Raw genomic sequence first — 23,792 nt, 5'->3', positions numbered from 1 at the left:
TCTAGTTGTAGAATCCTTGATTTTAATGATCATAGGAAGGGACCCTATCATTTTGTGATTATGTAGACCATCGTAATGAGAGACATCTGGCATACTAGGGCTAATTATAGGTCTAATGCCATAAGTGACTTAACATTCCACAAAGAATCCTTCTGCTGACAAGTTCTATGCCACACTTTATATCATGTAGTTCATGGTGTGGCCCTGAAATGCATCTTTTGTGGGGAGAAAATATTTGTAGAAAACCAGGAGGTTTCAAAGCTGTTTGGTTATTTTTAGAATAAGAGCACTTACTGTCTCAGATCCAGTGTTACTTTAGACAGGGTATCAATTGTGTGTATGGTATGGATGAATAAAGTACATAATCACTGTAACTAATTGTAGCAGTTTTAAAAGGTGACTTAGGTTTCAAATTCCTAATTCTCTTTTTATTTAAGATCAGATATTTGTAGTCTTATAGCTGTATAGAGTCTCCCCAAATGTTTAGTTTATCCCATCTTGGTCCAGCATGAAGATATTACTTAATTGTGATATAAAAATGAAATTGTAGAAGGTATTTTACCTCCACAAATCATGGGGATATTCTAGTAGCCAAAAATATGTATGCTAAAAGTACTCACATGATAATATTCCTGCTGCTAATAAATTTAGGTTACGTTAGACTTCACAGAATTTTCTTTTTCTCCTTCAAGTAAACAATAGGAAATTTACTATCAGTCAATTTTGAACATGAATATTAAGTGCTTATTTGCAGTACATTTGTGGCCTCTACAAAGCTTAACTGCCATTCAACATTATTGTATATATATTTTTATAGTTTATTGTGGCTGAAAACCAATTACTTGAGTATATGTTCATCTACACTTAGAGAATGTCCAGAACCTTCCATAAGTGTAGTTTTTCTGGAATCAGATTATCCATTTCTAGCTTTGAAACAAGCCAAGATTGGATATTTAATGATAGTCAAAATAATAATACAATTACCAAGTTTTAATTCTTGTTGTGTGTTCAATGAGCTTAGGATGCTAGCACGAGTCATGTGGGCTATTTGAATCATGCCCACAGTGATTTAACACTTCTGACCAGGTTCTCATATGAAGAAATAAGCAAGAGACAGTGACTGACACGGAGGAAAATGACCATTGTCAGAGAATCCCCAACACAGAAAATCTGAACATGCTGGGGTAGAGTACTATGATGTGAAATGTGTACGTAATTCTCACCTTCCCTTCAGATTGTGTTAGGACATTGTGCTAAGATAACTGATAATGGCTTCACAGACATTTTTCAAGCACCGTCTTGGTTACCAGGGTTTAGGACTTAAACAGAAATTTTGGAGAGGGCACAGTTCAGTTTATGACAGTCTGGATATGTCACATTTTTTATTCATCATTTGATGGGAATTTGAGTTGTTTTTACCTTTTGGCTGCTATGAATAGCATGTATATGAATAGAATGCAATGAAACTTCTTATATAAGTTTATTTTTGTACACGTGAGTGTAAAAGGATCAGGCAATCATAACCACCGTATACATTTAGAAAATGGTTGGAATAGTGTTCTTCTTTGGGTAACACGGTCATGGTGCAACTTATGTACTTGACCATTTTTGAGGCATATTTTGATAAATTTTAAAGGCAAAATATACAAATAATTTATGTTCCATTATGAGGTACCTTCAATATGATCTTGAAAACCCACCTCAACACACCATATACTTACTGTAGGTAGATCTTAATTGCTCACTGAATATGTCCATACAATGTACATAAAAAACTTTCCATTTCTTGAAGCCAGATTGTTTTTTAGTACATTGCTATGGGAGCACAGATGAGCATGCTATGAAAGTTCACATAAAACTTTTGTGTAGACATGCTTTAGTACTCTGTTATATACCTAGACATGTTATTTTGGGGTGGGTCACATGGTAACCATGTTTAATATTTTGGAAACTGTTTTAGTGTCCATTACCATTTAGCAAGAAATTGTGGTGATATGTTGGGTGATGAGTTGGGCTGCTAACTACAGAGCCATCAGTTCAATACCATCAGCTGCTCTACAGGAGAAAGATGAGGCTTTTTCCTCTGACCCGCAGGGTCGCTGTAAGTCAGTTTGACTTGATGGCAGTGTGTTTTTCAGTCTGATACCATTTCACATTATGACCAGTCATGTATGAGTGTTTCATTTGTTCCACATTCTCACCAGCATGTGTTATTATCATCAGAATTGACTGATGGTTGAGAAGGGAATATAACCTCATCATAATTTGAGGATTATCCTTTTTTTTCCTTCTGAGAGAAGCATACAAATTGAGAATTAGGTTAGTATTTGTTTAGTTCATTAACTTCATTTTAAACATTGTGTTGTAGATTTTTGAGGGTTATATTTTCTAGCTGTGTTGTGTTTCTCTTTTTTTACTAGCTCTCTTTTTAAAAATCATTTTATTGGGGGCCTCTTACAGCTCTTGTCACAATCCTTCCATCCATCCATTGTGTCAAACAGATTTGTACACATGTTTCCATCATTATTTTCAAAACATTTTCTTTCTGCTTGAGCCTTGGTATCAGCCTCCCCCCACCCCGCGTGCACTCTCCCCACTCACACACAACACAGGGAATCCAGGACAGAAAAACCCCTCAGGACCAATAATGAGAGTAGCAGTATGGGTAAGGGGAAGGTAGGGGGTGGAGAAAGGGAGAACTAATCACAATGATCCATATATAACCCCCTCTCAGGGGGATGAACAACAGAAAAGTGGTGAAGGGAAATAGCGGTCCATGTAAGATGTGAAAAAAATAATAATTTATATAAACCAAGGGTTCATGAGGGAGAGTTATAACTGTTTTCTTTCTTTTTTATTTAGTTCTTCAAAGTCATAGAAATATTTCCTATTTCTTAACATTTGACTTCTCTTTTAGGTATTTATCATAGGATTGTGAGAAATAAGGGTTTTATCCATCTTACTCTGAATAACCCAAACCAGACTCACTGCCATTGATTTGTTGCCTACTCTAAACAACTCTATGAGACAGGATAGAAGTGCCCTGTCATTCCCAAGACTGCAGTTCTCTGTGGGAGTAGAAAGCCCACCTTTTCCCACGGAATGACTGGTAGTTCCTATCTGCTGGCCTTATGATTAGCAACCGAGTGCATACTGACTGTGCCGGCAGGGCTCCTCATTGTGCATAGCCAGCCACAAAGATGGTGTCAGCTGTAGTCTATGAATATTACTTGAGTACCTCAAACTTGCCCTACCTAAATATTGTACTACTTTCAGACATAGGAATTTCTACATAAGAATGTAAACTTTCTATACAACAAAGAAACTTGGAATGATTTTCCAGTGAAGTTTGGCAGCTTGACTCTCCCAGCATGGAGACAAGCAGGGGCCTCAGACCCAGCAACCAGTCTCTAGCTGGCTAATGTAGCCCAAGAAAGTTCTTGTCAGTGAAATGCAGGTGCTTTCGATTCTGCCTCTCTCTGAGTGTAAAAATATCAGGCAATCTTATAACTAATATGTGCGTTTAGATTAAATTGTTGTAACAGTGTTCTTTGGGCAAAGCAGTCATGGTGCAACTTACGTACTTGATCGTTTTTGAGGCATAGCTTGATAATGAAATGTAAAGGAAATATCTACAGATCACTTAAATTCCCTTACGATGTACATTCCATATGATCTTGGAAACTCACCTCACCTCACCAGACATTTGTTGTAGGTAGACCTTACTTGCTCATTGAATACGTTCGTACAATGTACATCAAAAACTTTTCTTTTCTGGAAGCCAGGTTGGTTTTGGGTATGCTGATGTGGGAGCACAGATTATTTGGAACCCAAGTATTTCTGATTTTATGTAGATCACTACTATTTGTAAAGGAATGTATGGTTTGTAAAAGATTTCGTTTACATTCTTTCTTGTGATCTTCATAAAATCCCCACAAAGGTAAGTGTTCTTGATTTCATTATTGTTGTTTCCATTATTTAGGTTCACGTAGTTGGTAGCTGGTAAAATTGAGCTTAAAATGAGGGAGTGAGGATCAGGGAGAGAGGAGAAAAAATGAAGAGCTGATGCCAGGGGCTTAAGTGGAGAGCAAATGTTTTGACAATAATGAGAGCAGTGAATGTACAGATGTGCTTTACACAATTGATGTACATATGGATTGTGATGAGTTGTATGAGCCCCTAATAAAACGATTAAAAAAACCCAACAACCTAAATGATATCAGTGTGTCTATAAGATTAAGGAACAAATGTGTTGGACTGGTAGCTGCAGAGTCAGCTCCCTGAAACCGCCAACTGCTCCAGGAGAGAAAGATGAGGTTTTCGATCCTGTAAAGAGTCACAGTCTTAGAAACCCACAGAGGCAGACCTACCCTGCCGTGTAGGGGTGCTCTGAACTGCAGTTGACTCAATGGCTGTGCGTTTGAGTTTTTTGAGGCTTGGATTATTTGCTATGGCTCTTCTAGCCCTAGTCTCTGTAACTTTTACTGAGTGACTGCATGAGACTAGGTATGGAGATTGTTCTGTTTTGCCATTCCCTTAAGTTTAAAATTTCTGAAATTTCATTTCAGAAGCACATATGGCTTATGTCAGTCACTACTATTAAGAAAGAAGAGCCAGGAGTGGTGTAGGTCTTCTGGACCATGAGATCTCTGTGCATTGGCCCTCCTCACTTTAGGAGACGTCTGTGAAACTCAAGGAGTGCATTAGCAGAACAAGAGCCGGAGCACACATCAGAGTGGCAGGCTTCCCAGGCCAACAAATGAGTAAAGCTGACTTCATTCAGACAGGAGCCTCACGTGGGGAGTTGGGGGCTTCTAGGCATTGTTGGCAGTTGGTTTGCTGAAACACAGAGCTAGAGCTGAGAATTTGGGGGCTGAAGCTTATAGTTGGGTGCAGTACACTTAGGCACAAAGCACAAAGCACGGCAGAGGCCAAGGAATGGCATGTCTGAGAGGCTGATGACCAGGGAGAGGCTTGCCTATGAGCATGGATGAGAAGAGGCTCTCTTGATCAGAAGAAATGTATTCTGGGTATTTCTGATACTGAATTGTTAACTGTTAGTTTCGCTAATAAACCCCATAATTATGAGTATTGTCCATGATTTCTGTGTGGCATGGCAATGAATTTAAAAACATTAACAGAGAACAGAGATTGCTTTGGGAAGGATGGTTGATCTCAGAATTCTGAAAACAAGGTTGGAGGGTGGCGGCATGTCTGATCTCTGCCTCATAGGAATCCCCTTGGCTGATGTTGAGTTTGAGTGTCCTTCACCTTGTGAAGTCAGATGGGCAGATGTGGCTCACGCTCCTCTGACAAATGTAGATTACATTGTATGTAGAAGCTACTGGTGGCTCCATACCAAGGAATTATATTATCCAAGCCTAATTTTTCAGGTTCTCCCCACTAGTGCCATATATCTATCTATATACACATACCCCAAAACACATTTTTCTTGTTATAGTCTCAGAACTATATACTATTCAACACTTTTATAAACTAAACTTTGATGATAAGCAACTTCTGGAAGCACTGGTAATTTAATTGTAATTTGAATGCATGTCTGGTACTGATTCATTTACTGTACTTTTGAATGCTGTTAACTTATTGTGAACTGGGCTTCCAAAACCTGACTTAATAAGTATAGAGCCTTGGGGGCCAGGCTAGAACCTGATCAGTTCTGAGGACCCCTGGAGAATTACCCAATTTTGCTTTTGTGATATCTTGTGTGTGTGTGTTTGTGTATAGTACGCTTCTGGTTATAATTGGAATATGAGGTGGGAAAACCTGTTGCAAAATAGTATATGTAATTTTTACCTGCTTAAAAACAAACACAAAAAACAGGCTTCTGCATATCTTTTATTTTTTTTCTGCGTATCTTTTTATGCATTTTGTAAGTGATCATGCCCTGAGCAAACAGGGCAACCAAGAAATATTCTACTGTTTCATGGTTTGATAAGATGTGATGACTGGATAAAGATTACAAATGACAAGTTATTTATAGCTTTATTTATACATAGTGATTCTCTGTTGGAATCATAGAAGGAAAGAAGATATGATAATTGGTTTGTGTAGTTCACAGAATGAAATTGCAAGCAGAAATGTTTTGAATCTAGTTTATACTGTAACCATTTCTAGGAAACCATATTTAAACAGTAGTGGTTATCTTGAAGTATACAACATGTCAACGGTGTCCCAATTCACATCAGTAAAACCCTTCTGCCACTTTATTCCCTATAACCTAACCTCCATCAGATAATGCCAAATAAACTATGTCGAGTGCACATATTAATACATATCAAATGTATCAAATGGCTTGCTGGCTGCATTTTCAGTAGTGGTTATCTGTGGTCATACAGGTTATAACTCTGAATTTTTATGAGGAAAAGTAAATTGAGAATTCATAATGTTCCTGATTTAGCTCCACCAGCTGCGCTGCAGCCATAGAAAAGAACACGCGAGGGTAAAGAATCTGACGTAGCGGTCCAAAGATCTGCAGTCAAATTGCTGTTGCATTGTGCTTACCTGCTTTGCATCTGCCACTGTACAGCTGGTTATTAGTTATCTCCTTATATCTAGTCTTACTTCAGTGAATTACAATTTATGCTGGCGCCTGTAAAAAAAGGATCAAAATCAAAGCAAACAAACACCCACTCCCGCCCCAGTCACTGTTATACAGTCAACTCTGACTCACAGCCACTGTATAGGACTCTGAGACTGTACATCTTTACAGAAGCAGGCTGTCTCATCTCTCTGCCCTCAGAGGAGATGGTGGGCTTGAACCGCTGCCCTTGTGGTTAACAATCCTACATGTAACCAACTGTGCTACCGGAGCTCCTTCATCTTAAAATAGTTACAACGATATAACTGTATAAATTGGTCTGTTTAAAAATAAGGGGTGTGTGTCAGTGAAGAGTAATCGATTTGCGTAGAAAACAATGAGTCGACAGAATGATAAAGACTGCGAAGTTCTTTCTGGACAGTTCATGGAGCTGTGGAGTTGTTAGATAAGGAAATTGCATGGATTCTCTTATTATGAACACTTCTTTTTAAGTTTCTGCTGCGGTGGTTGTTAATTGCTTTTGGGTAGCTTCTCACTGGTGGTGACACTATTCGTGCAGAATAGAACTACTCCATAGACTTCTCCAGGCTGTTTCCTTTTGAAAGCCTTTTGCCAGGCCTGTCTTCATGAGGCACCTCCCCTGGGATCTGACTGTCAACTTGCCAGCTGCTACTTGAGTATTTATTTTCCCAGTTACACCAGTTGGGGACTTCTTTAAAGGATCCTTGGTGGCACAGGGTTAAGCACTTGCTCACTAACCTGAAAGTATGCAGTTTGAGTCCACCAGCCACTCTGCAGGAGATAGGTGTGGCAGCCTGCATTTATAAATATGTACGGCCTTAGAAACCCGCCTGCCAGTTATATTTTGCTCTATAGGGTCACCCTGAAGTTGGATTTGGCATTATGGCAGTAGGTTTTACTTTTAGGGTTGGGACTCCTGTCCTTTCATTAATAAGGAATGCTGGTTTATACAAATTTGTGGGACTTGACAGATAAAACCAGTTCCTGAATCTCTGGATAGATATTTCTTAAATACTTTTATATGGTAGCATTTATATGTTATATACTTTTATATAATAGCATTATAATCATCCTTCAAAATATTACTATAAAATCATAGAAACCTTTATTAAGCAAAAATACCAAACTGTGAAGCAGTTGTTTCCCTAAGTCTTCTGAAGGCAGTGTTTCCATCTTTCTGACCCTTCACGAAGAATTCTGAGTTTTTTTATTTATAGCAAATCCAAAACATCAGTGCTAGTACCCTTGAGGAACTAAAACATTTTCTTTTTGGATTTCAATAAATCATTTATTGGGGGATCTTACAGCTCTTATAATAATCCACACATCAGTTGTATCAAGCACATTTGTACATATGTTGTCATCATCATTTCCAAAACATTTTCTTTCTACTTGAGACCTTGGTATCAACTCTCTTTTTTTACCTTCCCTCCCTCCCTCTCTCCCTCCCTCCCTTCTTCCCTCCCTTCCTCAGATATCCTTGATAATTTATAAGTTATTTTTATTTTCATAGTTTACACTGTCCACAGTCTCCATTCATCTACATTTCTGTTGTTCATCCACCTGGGGTGGGAGGTGTATGTTGATCATTGCGATTGGTTTCCCCTTCTCCACCTTCACCCTGCACCTTACCTCACCCTATATGGTATCACTACCCTTATTGTTGGTCCTGGGGGGTTTATCTGTCCTGGATTTTGTGTGTCGAGAGCTCTTATCTGTACCAGTGTACAGTCTAGCCAGATTTGTAAGATAGAACTGGGGTCATGATAGTGGGGGCGGGGGGAGGAAGCATTAAAGAACTTGAGAAATGTGTGTTTCGTTGGTGCTAAATTGCGCCCTGACTACCTCATCCCTTACTTGTGACCCTTCTGTGAAGGGACATCCAACTGTCTATAGATGGGCCTTGGGTTTCCATTCCCACCCCCCTTGTTCTTTGCATTTTGAGAAAAGCAAAACAAGGAAATTGAGAAAAGCAAAACATAAGGAAAGAGATCTGAAGGGGCAAGATCAGTTTGTAAGGTGGATGTGGGTAAGATTTCCCAACAAAATTCTTAAGGGTAGCTCTTTTTACCCTTAAAGAATGTATAGGTGTATTGTGATTTTTAAAATTTCATGGCAAAACTTTCCTGACCTTTCTCTCCCCAATGCTAATTTCTGCTTTCTTAAAACTTATTCATGATAAACCACTATGATCATTCCTGTGTCCTATGAGAAAATCTGTCTAGATTTCTTGTTTGGAATCCCCAAAAGCAGGAGTCCTAACCTTTGAGCTGCTTTCTCTTCCTTGACTTTACCTAGCCCAGTCCAGGCTGCCCCTTCTGAGTGGCAGTGACTGGACATCTTTTTGAGGCACCTGACTGAGTCTAATGCTTGTCCATTGCTGAGACAACTCGTCTGCAGCCATACTAGCATCACAGAGTCACAATTAAACACATGTTGGTTGGAATAAACCTTTGTGTTTATGAACTGGAACACCAGTGAATGGTTTTGACTTACCCTTATGTTTGTGCCATTTTGCCAGTTTAATTTGCAACTTGAAAGGATGCCCGATGAAGACAGGGCCCACGGCAGACGGGATGCATCATTGTAGTCATAGGGTCTCGCACATTGCCTGCCATTTAGTTGATCCTGACTTGCAGCAACCCTCCAGCACCCTGAGGGTGTCTAAGACTGTAACTTTTCACGAGAGTAAAAAACCCCTGACCTTTCTCCCACAAATGGTGGTTTCAAACTGCTAACTTGTTGTCAGCAGGCCAATATGTAGCCCACTATATGCCACCAGGCTCGTGTCTTCCTGTACAGACTAGGGTATCTATCTGATGTTCTTTCTGAAAGAAGTATCCAAGTTCATTTATTTTCAAAAAGTTATGCTGCGATATCATTAGCATATCATACAGTTCAATAACTCAGCCATAAAGCAGTCGGCTGGGGGACGTTGTCTTCCTTTTTGTGCTCATTGCTGTGGACTTCACATTTGTCCCCAACCTGCCCTTCCATCACACATATTTCTTTTTTTAAATCTCTTTATTGGGGAATTTTACAGCTGTTAGAACATTCCATACATCAGTTGTATCAAGCATATTGGTACATATATTGCCATAATTATTTTCTAAACATTTACTTTGTATTTGAACCCTTGGTATCACCTCTTCATTTTTCCTTCCTGCCCCCCCACCTCGTGACCCCTTGACGTTATATTTATTAAAGGACTATAACCTACTACCATTGAGTTGATTCTGACTTATAACCACCTTGCAGGACAGAGTAGAACTGTCTTCCCTGTTGGTTTTCCAAAGCAGTAAATCTGTACAGAAACAAACTGTTATATTGTCTCCTGCGGGACAGCTGGTATATTTGAACTGCTAACCTTTCAGTTAACAAGCAAGCACTTAACCACTGTACTACTAGGGCTCCTTTTTGAAGGACCACAGATGAATTTTATTCATGTAGAATTTTCAGAGTTTTGAGTTACCTATCCTCAAAAGAGAAATCGCTATTTCCTGGTTAGGTGAAAATGCTTCATTGGTAAAATGCTCTCATCCTTATTCCTGTTGGCCTAGTGGGTCACATCGTGGTTACACATTGGGCTGCTAACTCTCAGTCACCAAATTGACACCGCCAACCACTGTGGGAAAAACGGCAAGGCTTTCTACTCCCGTAAAGAGTTAAATCTCAGGACCCACAGGGGCAGTTCCCCGTGACCTCTAGGTTCTTGATATGAGTTGGAGAACTGGGTCATCTCTGAACAGCAGTTGAAATTTGCTTTGTTGGTGGAAAATCACTTGGTTTCCTCTGTCAAATAAAGAAATGTTTTATCCTTTTTTTTTCTTTTTCCCTTCTGTTGTTACAGTTGTAGTTTTAATATAATTTTATCAATAATATGAGTCCATTGGGTAAAATAGGTTAATTTTATCTTTATTCGTTTAACGTTAGGACCAGCGCTTTACTTTCCTGTTTGTGTGCGCCCTAGGAAAGGCGTCTTTGTAAGGTGTACTGCCTTTCCTTTGGCCAGTGTGGAGCAGACTTGGAGCGTGAGGCGTTACCGTCGGTTTTGTGATTAGTAGTAGACCTGTTTGCTGGAATACATTTTGTAGAGTGTGACTTCCAAACACTGAAATGAATATAGTCTCCTTTTGTGAGAGGCTGAACGACTCCCTCACACCCCGCCCTCGACGTCGTATTTTAAACAAGCCTGTAGACACTTTTCTTATGTATCTTTCTCCTTTTGACTACATACTCCAGGAGGTGAACATTCTGATTTTGTAGATAGCATATACTTACAGTTTATTTTAAAAAGTAATCAAATAAAATTACCTGAAGTAGTGTGTTTGTGAATGTGTGTGTGTGTAGGTGTGTGTGTGTGTATGTGTGTGTGTGTGTGCGTGTGTGTGTGTGTAGGTGTGTGTGTGTGTATGTGTGTGTGTGCGTGTGTGTGTAGGTGTGTGTGTGTGAGTGTGTGTGTGTGTGTGTGTATAGAGAGAACTAAAACAAAATAGAAAGTTTTCTTAAATTCAGTTTACAAACATTAGTCATCTATCTATATGTATAAGCTATTGTGTATATCAGTGGCACAAAATATACACGGATGACAAAACTTGCTGCCTCTCTTCCTGGGGCTTGTAATCTGATAGCTGACCTAGACAAATACATAAATAACTCAGCTACAAGGCAGGCTGTGATAAGCACTGTGGTACCAGAGGAGAAAAGCACAGTGGGAAGTCAGCATAGAGAAATTAATCCTGATGGGGAGGATCTAGGAAGTTCAAATGGAGTAGGTAGGACTTGAGTAGCGCTTAATTTATTGCTTTCATTCATTCTAGACTGCCCTCTGGAGATTGATGTCTATTTCCTTGAGGTCTTTAATTTTGTTGCCAATTTGGATAAGCATGGCCCAAATCCAGCAGGGAGGTCCAGATGAAAAAGAAAAGTCTACAGCACTGAAAGGTATATACTTAATTTGCTTTTTCAGGATATTTTCATTATGCCTCATGAACCAAAAACCAAAACCAAATTCACAAACTCACTGCTAATTGATTCCAACTCTTAGTGGCCCTATGGGACAGAGTAGAACTGCCTATTTGGGTTTCTGAACCTGTCACTGTTTAAGAACATAGAAAGCCTCCTCTTTTTCCAAAAGAGCTTCTGGGGATTTTTGAACTACTGATGTTGCTGTTAACAGCCCAACTCGTAACTCGGTACACTACCAGGACTCATTGTGTTTCATGAAAGTATAAGAATAGTTAAGTAACTTTTCATTCAGTCCCATCCCAGTTCTAAATAAGAGTATTGGTCCCTAACCTGGTGTTATTAGTAGGTGCCATCCTTATGTATTACAGAAAGAAACACTGCCCAGTCCTGTGCCATCCTCACGATTGTTGCTATGTGTGAGCCCATTGTTGCGTGACTGTGGTCAATCCATCTCGTGGAGGGCCTTCCTCTTTTTCGCTGACCCTCTACTTTACAAATATGATATTCCGCTCCAGGAACTGGTCTCTCCTGACAACATGTCCAGAGTATGTAAGATGAAGTTTTGCCTTCCTTGCCACTAAGGAGCACTCTAGCAGTACTTCAGATGGGTTTGTCTCCAACTTTCATATGCATGTGAGGCAATGGAAAACACCACGGCGTGAGTCAGGTGCACCCCAGTCCTCACAGCAGCACCCTGCCTTTGCAGAACTCTAAAAAGGTCTAGTGCAGCAAGAGTAAACTTAAGAGTAAAATTACCTTGTTGTTACTATTATGCGCCACTGAGTCAGTTCCAGCCCATAGCAACCCCATGTACAACAGAACAAGCCACTGTCTGGCCCTGTCCCATCCTGGCAATAGTTGCTATGTCTGAGTCCATTGTTGTACCCACATTAGAAAGCAAATTAAAAAACAAAACAAAACTCTACAAGTCAAAACTCCCGCAGCATATCTAAGAAAAATTTCTTCTGACGAGTTACCATAGAAGCACTTCCATAAAAGATCCCTAGTGCCATTTCTATGAAGATAGAATAGAGACGTAGACAGATCGGTATTCTAACCCTTTTTGACATTCAATTCAGCAGACGTATCCAACTAATCTAGTGTTATCTTTACCACTAAATCTATGACCTTCCGTAACGAAAGCATTAGAAATTCTTACAGCTGTAAATCATGATTCTGTGATTTATTTATGAGTTCATATGACTTCTAAGACACTGAGTTAGTTGCTGCAAGAGCTACAATTAATAAATAATAGATAGCTCAGGCTTGATTCATATGAGGATGTAGAACAAGAGATACCATTGTTGATGTCAGATGGACCTTGTTATTTTTGTTTCCATGTTTAGGAAAATGTGTTTATGAAAGATATGCTTAAAAGATTAAAAAGCATGATAAATTGTGTGTGTTGACATTCTATTCTGCAACCTTGCTGAACTCAATTTACTAGTCCTAGGAGATTAAAAAATATTTTTAAATTACTTGAAATTTTCTGCGTAGACAATTAAATCATCTGTAAATGATATTTTTGTATTTTTTTGGTAATAGATTTTTTAAAGAATTATTTTATTGGGGACTCTTACAGCTCTTATAACAGTCCATATATCAATTGTTTCGGTCACATTTGTGCAAATGTTGCCATCCTCATTTTCAAAGTATTTTCTTTCTACTTGAGCCCTTGGTATCAGTTCCTTTTACTCCCTCCCTCCTTCACCGTTCTACCCTCCTGAATCCTTGCCTTTTTCCCTTTCTAATCCATATGCCTTTTATTTTCTTGTTTTGTTCTGCTGGCTAGAACAGTGTTGTGTTGAATAAGAATATTGAGAACAGGTAGTCATCCCTTACCCCCAATCTTAGGAGCAAAGTATTATTTTCACAGTTAAATGTGATTTAAGCTGTAGGTTTATTTGTAGATGCTCTTTACCAAATTGAGAAAGTTCTTTACTTCTTGTTTTCTGAGTGTTTGATCATGAATAGGTGTTTGATTTTGTCAAATACTTTTTCTGTATCAATTGATAATGTGATTTTTTTTCTTTGATAATAGTTGATTATTTTCGCTTTATTTTTTCTTTTAAAGTCTTGAGCCAGTTTGTGTACCCTGAATAAAGTTTCACTTCACTGTATTGCATAATTCTTTTGATATATTTCTGGGTCTTGTTTGTTAATAGTTTATTGAGAAATTTGGGATTTAGAATTTTGAAAGGTAGTTATTTATTTTAAAGAATTATTATTTAAAGAAAATGAACAGCCTTCGTCTCTTTTTTATTTTTTGTACCATGGTAATACTGTCCTCCTCAAGTGTGTTCGGAGATATTTTCTCATTTTTTATTTTCTGGAAAATATTATATTGTATTGGTGTTAATTTTTAAATTATATTTCAAATGTTTGTTAGGATTCTCCAGTGAAATACTGGCATGGAGATTTTATTCCCTTTAAACTTTCTATCTTGAGTTGAGTGAAGGTATGTAGAGCAGATCAATAGTCCATACACATTAAAAAAATCTCATTCACTGCATTTCCCACATTAATATTCATCTGAGTTTTCCTTCACTCATGTCTTTGTTCCTCTGTAAGTAATATGCCACTTTCCAGATGCTTCTAAGGTTCCCCCCCCAATTTTAATTATAATATACTATTTTATGTTTTTAGTGAAGCTTACTCAGGAGAGAGATGAGGCTGTCTGTTCCTATCAATTTTTGTAGCCGCAAAAACTCTACAGAGCTGCTATGAATTAGAATCAGCTGGATGGCAATGAGTTTTAGTTTGGTAATGTATATTCTGTTGAATTTGTAGTTTTAAAGTTATTTGCCCATTTAAAAAAATGTATGTTTTCCCTCTCTATTTTCTCTTGTTCCCACTAATCATTTCCATATTGGTACTCCATGCGCACTATGTTCGCCCACTTGCCATTGTCCTGAAGGTCAATGAAGCTCCTTTTTTTTAAAGCACTTTTTCCCCTCCGTGTGCTTTATTTTATTATGTCTTAGCTACTTCTATTGCTGTTGCTAAAATCTCATCTGATCTGTTCATTTTTTCCTCACATTTTTTAACCCCTAATGTCTTTGGTGTGGAGTAGGTTCGGATTCACCGTGGTTCCGTAGGGCCATGCGGAAGTCTGCTGGAGCAGCCTGGGCCGAATAGCGGTCATGAGCTGCTCTGCTAACCGCAAGGTCAAGGTCGGCAGCTGGAATCCTCTGAAGACAAGAAGCCTGGTCGTTCCCCTCCACACCCAGGGTTGTAGAAACTCACAAGGACCGCCCTATCCTGCCCTATGAAGTCACTGTGAATTGACATCAACTTAATGGCAGTGAATTTGTCTTTGTTTGGTTTGGAGAAATATGTCAAAGGATTTCCAAGACTCATCTGTTCAGAAGCGTGGAGTGAGCCCCGCTGCTCTGGAGTGTAACTCCCTGGAGTGAACTGGTGAGCTCCGCTCTGTGACCTTCTGGCTCGCAGCTGAGTCTTGGCTTCTGCGCTACCAGGCCTCCCTTTACACAGAGCGAGGCTGGAAATGTTGCTTCTAGTTTTCACTGTAGTGTGCTTACTTTTTTCCTTCCTTTTGAATATATGGCCCATATTGAAATAGATTTTTCACATCTTTTCCGGCTAACTCCATTATCTTCAGCATTTCTTGGTCTGTTTCTATTGATTTATTTTCCCCTTTCTTATGCATGCTATTTCTCTGCGTTTTGTACGCCTAGTAATTTTGTGTGGATGCCAAGAATTGTCAATTCCTCATTGTTGGGTCCTGGTTTTGCGGTGTTCCTTTAAATAATAATTTGATTATATCTTGTTTTGTTTGGTCTTTTGGCATCTTTTTAATGAATATTGAACTTTCTGTTAGTAGTTGATTATGTTATTTGTGTTAATCATTTCTTTGAAGTTCAGTTTTAACTTTTGAGATAGTTGGCCCTTTTAATCTAAGCCTTAGTCCTACTACCATTGTAGGCCATGGATGTTCCCCACATTTCCACCGTGGCTGAGGGAACACAACTATTTGTAGCTGTGACTGTTGGCAGAGATTTTCCCCCCAGTGTACCACGTTCCCAGGCATTGGGTGGTGTTTTCTCTAGTTTGGATGGGTCAGTACTCAGTCCCCACAGAGGGAGTCTCTCTACCTCTCAGGAGTCTCTCTCCACAGTAGCCGCTCTCAGAACTGCTACATCTAGCCCTGCAGGATTCCTCCGACTCTGATCTCTGTTCCTTCAACTCAGCTCAGCCCTCATGATGTGCTGGAGTTCCTCTTTCCTGCTGCATCCTAAAGGGCAATATGTTAAATTAGGGCATACAAAGAGGTCATCTTGTGAATAGTACATTACTGGTGCGGGGCGTGGGGGCGGCCATATCTGATCTCCCCTGCCAGGAGGCAAGGGTCAGACAAACCTCTGTGCTCCCTTTCTTTACCAACCGTTCGTCCCACAACATCCTACTTTTATGCTGCGCTCAATAATTTGTTGGCAGTGATCTCACAGAACTCACAGACAATACTCAGGATTACGGGGTTTCTTAGAGAAGTTTATAGGTTACCATAAGTCAGGATCAGTAAAGAATAAGGATACAGTACTGTTCCACAGCCACACGTATCTGGTCCTCAGCCTCTCGGCCCTCTGGTCCTGCTGGGTCTCTGCCTCACAGTGTCATAGTCTCAGTGCTGTTCCTCTTGTCCTGTAGTCCTGTGATCTCCATGCCACGGTCTTTGGAACCTCTGGCCTCGGCCCCCACTACTTTAGACGAACTCTGGGACTTGCTTCCCTGGTGGTGCTAGCCTTTCTCTCTCTGCTGCTGCTTCAACGATCTCTCTCTCCCTCCCTTACTGCTGTTGAGTCGATTCTGACTCATAGCCACCGTCTAGGGCAGAGTAGAACTGCCCCTGGAAGTTCCTGAGACTGTACTCTTTAGGGGAGTAGAAAGCCTTCTCTTTTTCCTGCCAACTAGCGGCCCAACTCCTACACCACCAGGGTCTTCCACTTCAAATCTGGCTCATTCGTATCTCCAAGGGGCTGGCTGGTAATGAAAACTGACTACTCCCTCTGTGCTACACATCCCCTGCTTGCATAGTACCACCCAGGCATTTGGGGAGAATCACAGAGACTTGCGTGGAAGAAATTTCACTCCAGCACAAATAACCTTGGCTGCCTACTGTCCCACTGTTGTCTCACATGTAGTGTCCTGTTTTCCAGTCCCCGTTACTCTATCCTGAACCAAAACAGACTCCAGTAATTTTTTAAAATCTCATTTAGCTGATTTAAAACTAATAAAGATGTCAAATGACACTTTTACACAGTTATAGGATATACTTAGTTGAGGTTTAGAATTCTAGTTGCCGAGTTATTTTAACTATCAAAGTATAGTTTAGTAAGATAGTGTCAGATCTGCTGCATATTGAAATCACCTGGATTAAATTGTGTTGTATTTTATTAGTAATTAAAGGGATTTTTATTGGAAAAATGTAATTATATTTGATTTTTCTCTAATCCACCGACTTTGGAATGTAAATCCTGTGTAAAATGCAACTCTCCAGTGTTACTTTTACAGTACAGAAAAATAATTTGGCATTTTCTTTCTTTGTATTTTCTCAATGCTAACAAAGTAAAACTATATAAACTTTTCTCGTTGACAGGAGAAATTTGAGGAATACTTTTTCATGTAGTTGCCCATTTTATCACTCATAGGAGCATTTTGGGGAAGGCAAAGGCACTCTTTTCCATTTATAACTGTTGACTCTTTAGAAGGAGTGTGCAGAATAGTGTAAGCTTAATGTCACAACTAAATGTAAGTATGGCAGTTTTGCATAATTACTGAGTTGAGGATTGGGGGATGTTTATTTCTTTAAATTTCATATACTACTGAATTATAATTTTGGACCAGCCCTTTACCTCTTCTACCTGATTTTGTTATATGTTCGAGGGAGATGACAGTGAAGTAAAACAACCTGATTTTGTCCTAAAAAAAGACTCATTGGCAAGAGAGGAGTGAGGATAGACTAGCCACTCTAAGCCAATTTTGTTAAAATGTTTAGAGAAGCTTTTGCCTGCATATCTTTTGAACTTTTTATTGTGAATTAGCGGTGAAGATTGACAGAGCAGTTTTACATGAACTACTTCAGACACAGTTTATTTCATTTCATTCACTGTAATCCCGCCAGTGTACCTTCACTTACCACACATTGTCCTCAAGTTTCCCCTTTGCATTCCCCCTTTTGTCCTGATCCTTCTAAACTTTGTCCTTGGGTCAATGCCACCCTTTTGATCATTTTGTGCTATTCTTCCAAGGTTTGCATACCTCAGTCTTGTTATTGCGCCCCCTGTAGGCCTATGGGTTGTTTAGCTGAAAATTGAGAGATGGGAGTGAGTGGAATTGCAGACCTGAAGGATTACCTAAGGACATGGTCTCCGGTTTCCACTAGTTTCTATGCAACCAATAAACCTTAGCTCTTTTATGACTTTAAATTTTGTTTCACCCTTTCCTCCTACTCTATCCAGGACCTTCTAATGGAGTCTCTTTCAGTTGGTAGTGGTCACTGGAAACCATCTAGTTCTTCTGGTTTCAAGGTCATGGGGCTTGAGATCTGTGTAGTCTATTAGTCTAGTGGACTAATTATTTCCATGCATCTCTGATTGTCTACACTGCTTTCCCTCCCTCGCGCTCCTTTGGACAGGGAGAGACCTGTGGTTTCACAGTTGGTGGCCGCTCACAGGCTGCTCACAAGAATGTGGACTGTGTGATGCCACTTGGTGTTGGTGCCCACCAAGAAGATGGTCCAGATCTCCCTGGCCCAGGGATGTATTCCCTGAAGGATCTTAGCTTTGTGTAAGAACTTTTTATGGCCTTGTCCTCTGTATATGCCACCATATTGATTAACTTATTTTTGGGCCCCCCCAAAATACCCATGTATAAAAATCTTCTCGTTCCCACATCAGTTCAGCCTCTGTATCTATACATCTACTCACAAATCATCATGATCGCAGGATTGTGTATATAATAGTATTTACCTCTGCTGAAATGAGGAATAGACAATGCTTTGTGTAAAATCAGTTTTCTACAGTTATCACATGCTGTTGTATATTATACTTTACCCCTGAAAAGAGTAATATGCTATATTACTATAACATTTTCACTTCTAAAACTATTGATTGAGGTTAATAAAGTTCAAATTTTGAGATGTGGTTATTTTTGAGAATTGGAATTTTTAAATTGTTTATTATATAGGTATTGTGGCTTGATTGTTGTCATTTCTGAACTTTAATTTTTAGTAGCATGAACAGTTAAGGAACCATCAAAATTAAACTTATAGAGCAAAAGAACACTTAAAATAAATTTAAAATGTGATCTTTAAATGAATTATGAAACTGACTCAATTTCATATTATTTCTTTTTTTAGATTTATTATCTAGGATAGATTTGGATGAACTAATGAAAAAAGATGAACCACCTCTTGATTTTCCTGATACCCTGGAAGGATTTGAATATGCTTTTAATGAAAGTAAGTAGTATATGATTGTGCTAGTAGACTCCTAGAACAGATACTAGTTATGACTTTTAATAACCAGCAATACTGACTTATATATTTCTTTTGAGAACCTGGGTGAGACTTTCACTCAAGTGAAAGAATCAACTTGTAATTTCCCATAATTGTCAAGTCAGGTAAACTGGTGGGCATGTATCCGATTCAGCTTATGTTTTACAGCCTTGAGTGTCCGACACTGTGAACTAATGGATGTCCTGGTCTAATTATATGTAGCGGTGCTGCTGTTCCCCGTACTATTTAGCATGCGTTGACTGCAATAGTTATCTGTCCTGATATAGTAAAGCATACTACCTCGATTTTTTTAGTTGCGTGTTTTAAAATTTATTCAGTTTAGGTTTTATGTGAAAAAACATTGCTCTTGGGCTTCCAGAGAACATATCACATAATGCAGAGATGTCACTGGAGCTATTGTGCCAGGAGATGCCCCCCAAAACCAGATTTTTTTCTCCTCAAAGCTATGTATTTAATTATTATTATTATTATTTTTTTTACAAAATAACCTTATCGTCTTTAAAGTACTCTCCATTACACTTAATACATTCATCATCCTGAGATTCCACTCTTGGAAACATTTTTCAAACTCATCTGTTTGGATGGTTGACAGCACCTCCCTCATTTTTTTTCTTCCCCTCTTCTATGTCATTAAATTGCTGTCCTTTCATGTTCCTCTGCATTCGTGGAAACAAAAGGAAATCCCATGCAGTGAGGTCAGTTGAGTCAGGTGAGGGGGCAAGAGAGCCATGCTGTCTTTTTGCCCCAAACTGGCACACTGAGAAACTGTGTGAGCAGGTGCATTTTCGTGGTGGCAAAACCAGACCTCCGTCTGCCATGAATTAGGCCTTTTTTGATTGCACACAGTTACCCTATCTTTTCAGAACTTCTAAATGAAAAGCTTGATTAGCAATCTTACCTGCTAGAATGAACTCCAAATGCACTATGACTTGAAACAAGAAAACTACTCATACACTTGAGTTTTTTCCATAACAGTTTCTGCAGCATTTTTCCTGAGCAGGAAACAAAATTTCACAGCCACTTGCTCTTCTTTTAAATTCGCCATCACAAAATATGTGGTTCGAGTGAATCTGCTTTTACAAAAAAATTCACTGTGATCAGAGAGAACCTTCCCAGGCAATGCCACGGGGTACACTAACTCAGAGCTAGTAGGTACTTGATGCTTGCCCAGCGGGGAAAATGCGTAGTACGAAAGCTCTGCTATGCCCAGCGCGATTCCGGTGTTTTATTTATTTTTTGGGTGGGGGGCGGGGTATCCCTTCATACTGAAGGTGAGGTAGCCTATCAGTTGTAGCTTTCTATTTTTTGCTCTACATCAACTGAATTGGTGACCTGTCATTATCATGCTGGTGTATATCCCTTTAGAAAGTCAGAAATACAGGTGTTAGAACTTAGTTACTATGAGAGCCAGTCCTAAATGTATCTATGTCTTCGAGGAGAATTTGTGAACCAGAAAATTGCATACAATTCTTAGCCTACTTTAGTGCAAGAAAAGGCTTTTTTATGATTTAAAGGTGTGCAAGTGAAGAAAGAATCTTGTGTTAACTAGTTGATGTCATCATGTCAAAGTGAGAACAAATGTGCATAATGTTAAAAACCAACCACGTATGAGTTGGCCTTAAGTTGGACTTTTTATAACCCAGCAACAGCTTGTACAAGAATGATAATGATTTGTAAAGTGCAGATATTGGAACTTTGGTTTTTAGATTTGACATTTTCATTCCATTTTTTTTTACCTCTCCACTGGTTCCCTACTCCACGCCGGAATGTTGCATTCACACCTTGCGGCACTGGATTGAAGTCTGGTCCCTCTTTCCCTGTGGAGATATAAACAATACCCTTTGCTTGGGTGGGTTAGTGCCCCATGCCCCCGCTCCCCTTTTCTTCCTTATTTCATTCCATTTTTTATAAAATATATTTATGCTAAAATGCATACTTAATTATAGGTACAAGCAATATACATTGGATACATATGTACTATATAAACACACAAACACACATATCTGTAATTAAGTGTGCACTTTAGCATGAAATATCAGATATGTATACACACATATAAATATGTACACACATTTCTTTAAACAGATTCAAATGAGCACTAATATTAAGATTGCCTCTGTGCCTTTGAATTAATCACTAAGTTCTTTTAAAACGTTTTTTATTACTACATCATTTTATTGGAGGCTATGACAGCTCTTATAACAGTCCATGCATTTATTGTGTCGAGCACGTATCACTAGATCCGTGAATTTGAAATAGAGATGGTAGCATAGGGTAATCACAGAGCGTAGGTTTTCTAAGTAGACCTCAGTGTTCACTCAATCTGTTTCCTTATCTTTGAACATTAGTAAAAGTGAGTGGAAAAGAAAACAGAAGTGTACTTTTACTTCTGCCTTGGGAGATAATTGACACATTATTGCATATGTATATGCCTCTGCATGCACATACCCTGTACTCACACACATTTGTAGAAACATACACCCCCGGTTTGCATTTGTGTTTTTCATGCACATATAACCTCACATGCATGCACACCCTGCACGCTTCATTTATTTTTAACGTATATTGGGCATTTTCTTGCATCGGTATGAGCATGGGTTAACAGTAGTAGGTGAAGAGGAATAGATTTTAATGAAAGGATGTCACTTTAAGGGTTTTATTTTTAGCATAATACAGTCAATATTTCAATACTTGGTTAGTGGGTGGTGTATATTCAAAGAGGTGAAGATTTGGGGGAGGGGAGGGAAGAGCCGCAGTCTCAGTAATAACTCCCTAAACGGTAAATGTTCTCATACTTTCCTAAAGGACTTATTTTTCAAGTTCGTAACGACATGACTCTTATGTAATATATTTACTGGGTCAGTTTCAGTTCTGAACTTTTCTCAGTCTTTCTTCTCTAGCTCTTTTTCATTGGCTGAAAATAGAATATTACTTTATTTCAAGCTTGACCATTGTGATAGTTACATAATTTTGTCAATTTGAGACTTAAGCGTGCAGGGGTGGAGTTTAGCATGTCAATGAGGTTGCAGGTTGATGGCCTCATTTGGAGGCACTCAGGACGTAAATAGCTTGCTGGAGGTGGGACACATGCTCACTCCCTGCAGACAAGACACATGGAGCTATGCTAGAGCCGTGATGCTGAAGGAGCCACGTGGAGACACACGCCAGCACTGTGATGCTTCCACTGCCGCTGGATCCACAAGACTTTCCACCCACTGGCCTGTGAGCTTCCTGCACTTGGCATCATTGCATGTGTTGCATTAGTGTGAAGAGAACTTTACAGATTAGTATCGGCCATATGGGCTAATATCAGATTTATGGACTTGTTCTGGACTGGGTTGCAAGGTTTTCTCAATATTCATTTGCTCTTTTATGTAAAGCGCTTTCTTTTTTTTAACAACTGGAACAAAGTTCAATGGCTCAAAAAGCTAAAGCTCTTCCTTATGCAGTATGAGTGTCTTTTAATTTGTTTCTCTAGTCCGCCCAGACTAGCACAATCATGTGCCTCCTCTGCCTCCAAGCCCTTTCTTCTTTAAAAAAAAATCATTTATTGAGGGCTATTACAGCTCTTATCACCACCCATCCATTCATCCACCCATCCACCCATCCATCCATCCACCCATCCATCCATCCATCCATCCATCCATCCATCCATCCATCCATCCATCCATCCATCCATGGTGTCAAGCACTTTTGTACATATGTTTCCATCTTCATTTTCGAAATATTTTCTTTCTACTTGAGCCCTTGGTATCAGCTTCTCATTTTTTTCCCATCCATCCCTCACCCTCACTCCCTCATGAACCCTTGATAATTTATACATTTTTATTATTTTCATACCTTATATCATCCGCTGTCTCCCTTCACCCACTTTTCTGTTGTTCGTCCCTCTGGGGATGGGGTGGGTTATATGTCGATCATTGTGATCGGTTCCCCTTTCTCCCCCCCATCTTCCCTTTACCCTTCTGGTATCATTGCTCTCATTATTGGTCCTGAGGGGTTTATCTGTTCTGGATTCCCTGTGTTTCCAGCTCTTATCTGTACCTATGTACGTGCTCTAGTCCAGCCAGACTTGTAGAATTGGGATTCTGATAGTGTTGGGGAGGAAGCATTAAAGAAGTAGAGGAAAGTTATATGTTTCATCGGTGTTATACTACATCTGGATTGGTTCTTTTCTTCTTTGTGACCCGCTGTGAGGGGATGTTCAATTGTCTGCAGATGGGCTTTGGGTCTCCACTCCACCACCTCCCTCATTTATATCAATATTATTTTTTATTCTGGGTCTTTGATGGTTTATACCTGATATCATCAACACTTCGTGATCGATCACAAGACTGGTGTGCTTCTTCCATGTGGGCTTTGTTGCTTCTGAGCTAGATGGCCACCTGGTTATATTCAAGTCTTTATTATATATATGCCATATCTTTTGATAGCCTGGCACCATCAACTTTCTTCACCACATTTGCCTATGTACCCATTTTGTCTTCAGCAATTGTTTGGGGAAGGTGAGCAACACAGAATTCCAGGTTATTGGAACAAAATGTTCTTGTGATGAGGGAGTACTTTAGTAGAGACCCAATATCCATCTCTACCTTAATACTTAACATAAATATATGTACGTAGATCTATTTCCCATATAATATATAACAGATCATTATATAAAAATATATTTACATGTGTACATACCTGTATTTAGAGCTCTATAAA

General features: G+C 39.2%; 1 protein-coding gene across 8 annotated transcripts in view; it reads left to right on the top strand.

The window, feature by feature from the left end:
* ARB2A (ARB2 cotranscriptional regulator A) overlaps positions 1 to 23,792 on the top strand; it is a 498,151-nt gene that overhangs the window by 28,931 nt on the left and 445,428 nt on the right. For 6 of the 8 annotated variants that reach the window (XM_075541275.1, XM_075541279.1, XM_075541281.1 and 3 more), the window contains 2 exons: positions 11,401 to 11,524; positions 18,927 to 19,028. In XM_075541275.1, the coding sequence (XP_075397390.1) occupies positions 11,419 to 11,524; positions 18,927 to 19,028 (208 nt within the window). In that variant the 5' untranslated portion in view covers positions 11,401 to 11,418. Of the gene's footprint in view, positions 1 to 11,400; positions 11,525 to 14,908; positions 14,969 to 18,926; positions 19,029 to 23,792 lie in introns of those variants that run through there. The other 2 variants (XM_075541283.1, XM_075541282.1) reach the window with 2 other exon arrangements.

This window comes from Tenrec ecaudatus, chromosome 2 (genome assembly GCF_050624435.1).
Source record: "Tenrec ecaudatus isolate mTenEca1 chromosome 2, mTenEca1.hap1, whole genome shotgun sequence".
In the NCBI taxonomy this organism is placed as follows: domain Eukaryota; kingdom Metazoa; phylum Chordata; class Mammalia; order Afrosoricida; family Tenrecidae; genus Tenrec; species Tenrec ecaudatus.
Note: the sequence above shows the minus strand (reverse complement) of the source record. Positions and strands in the feature narration are given on the sequence as shown.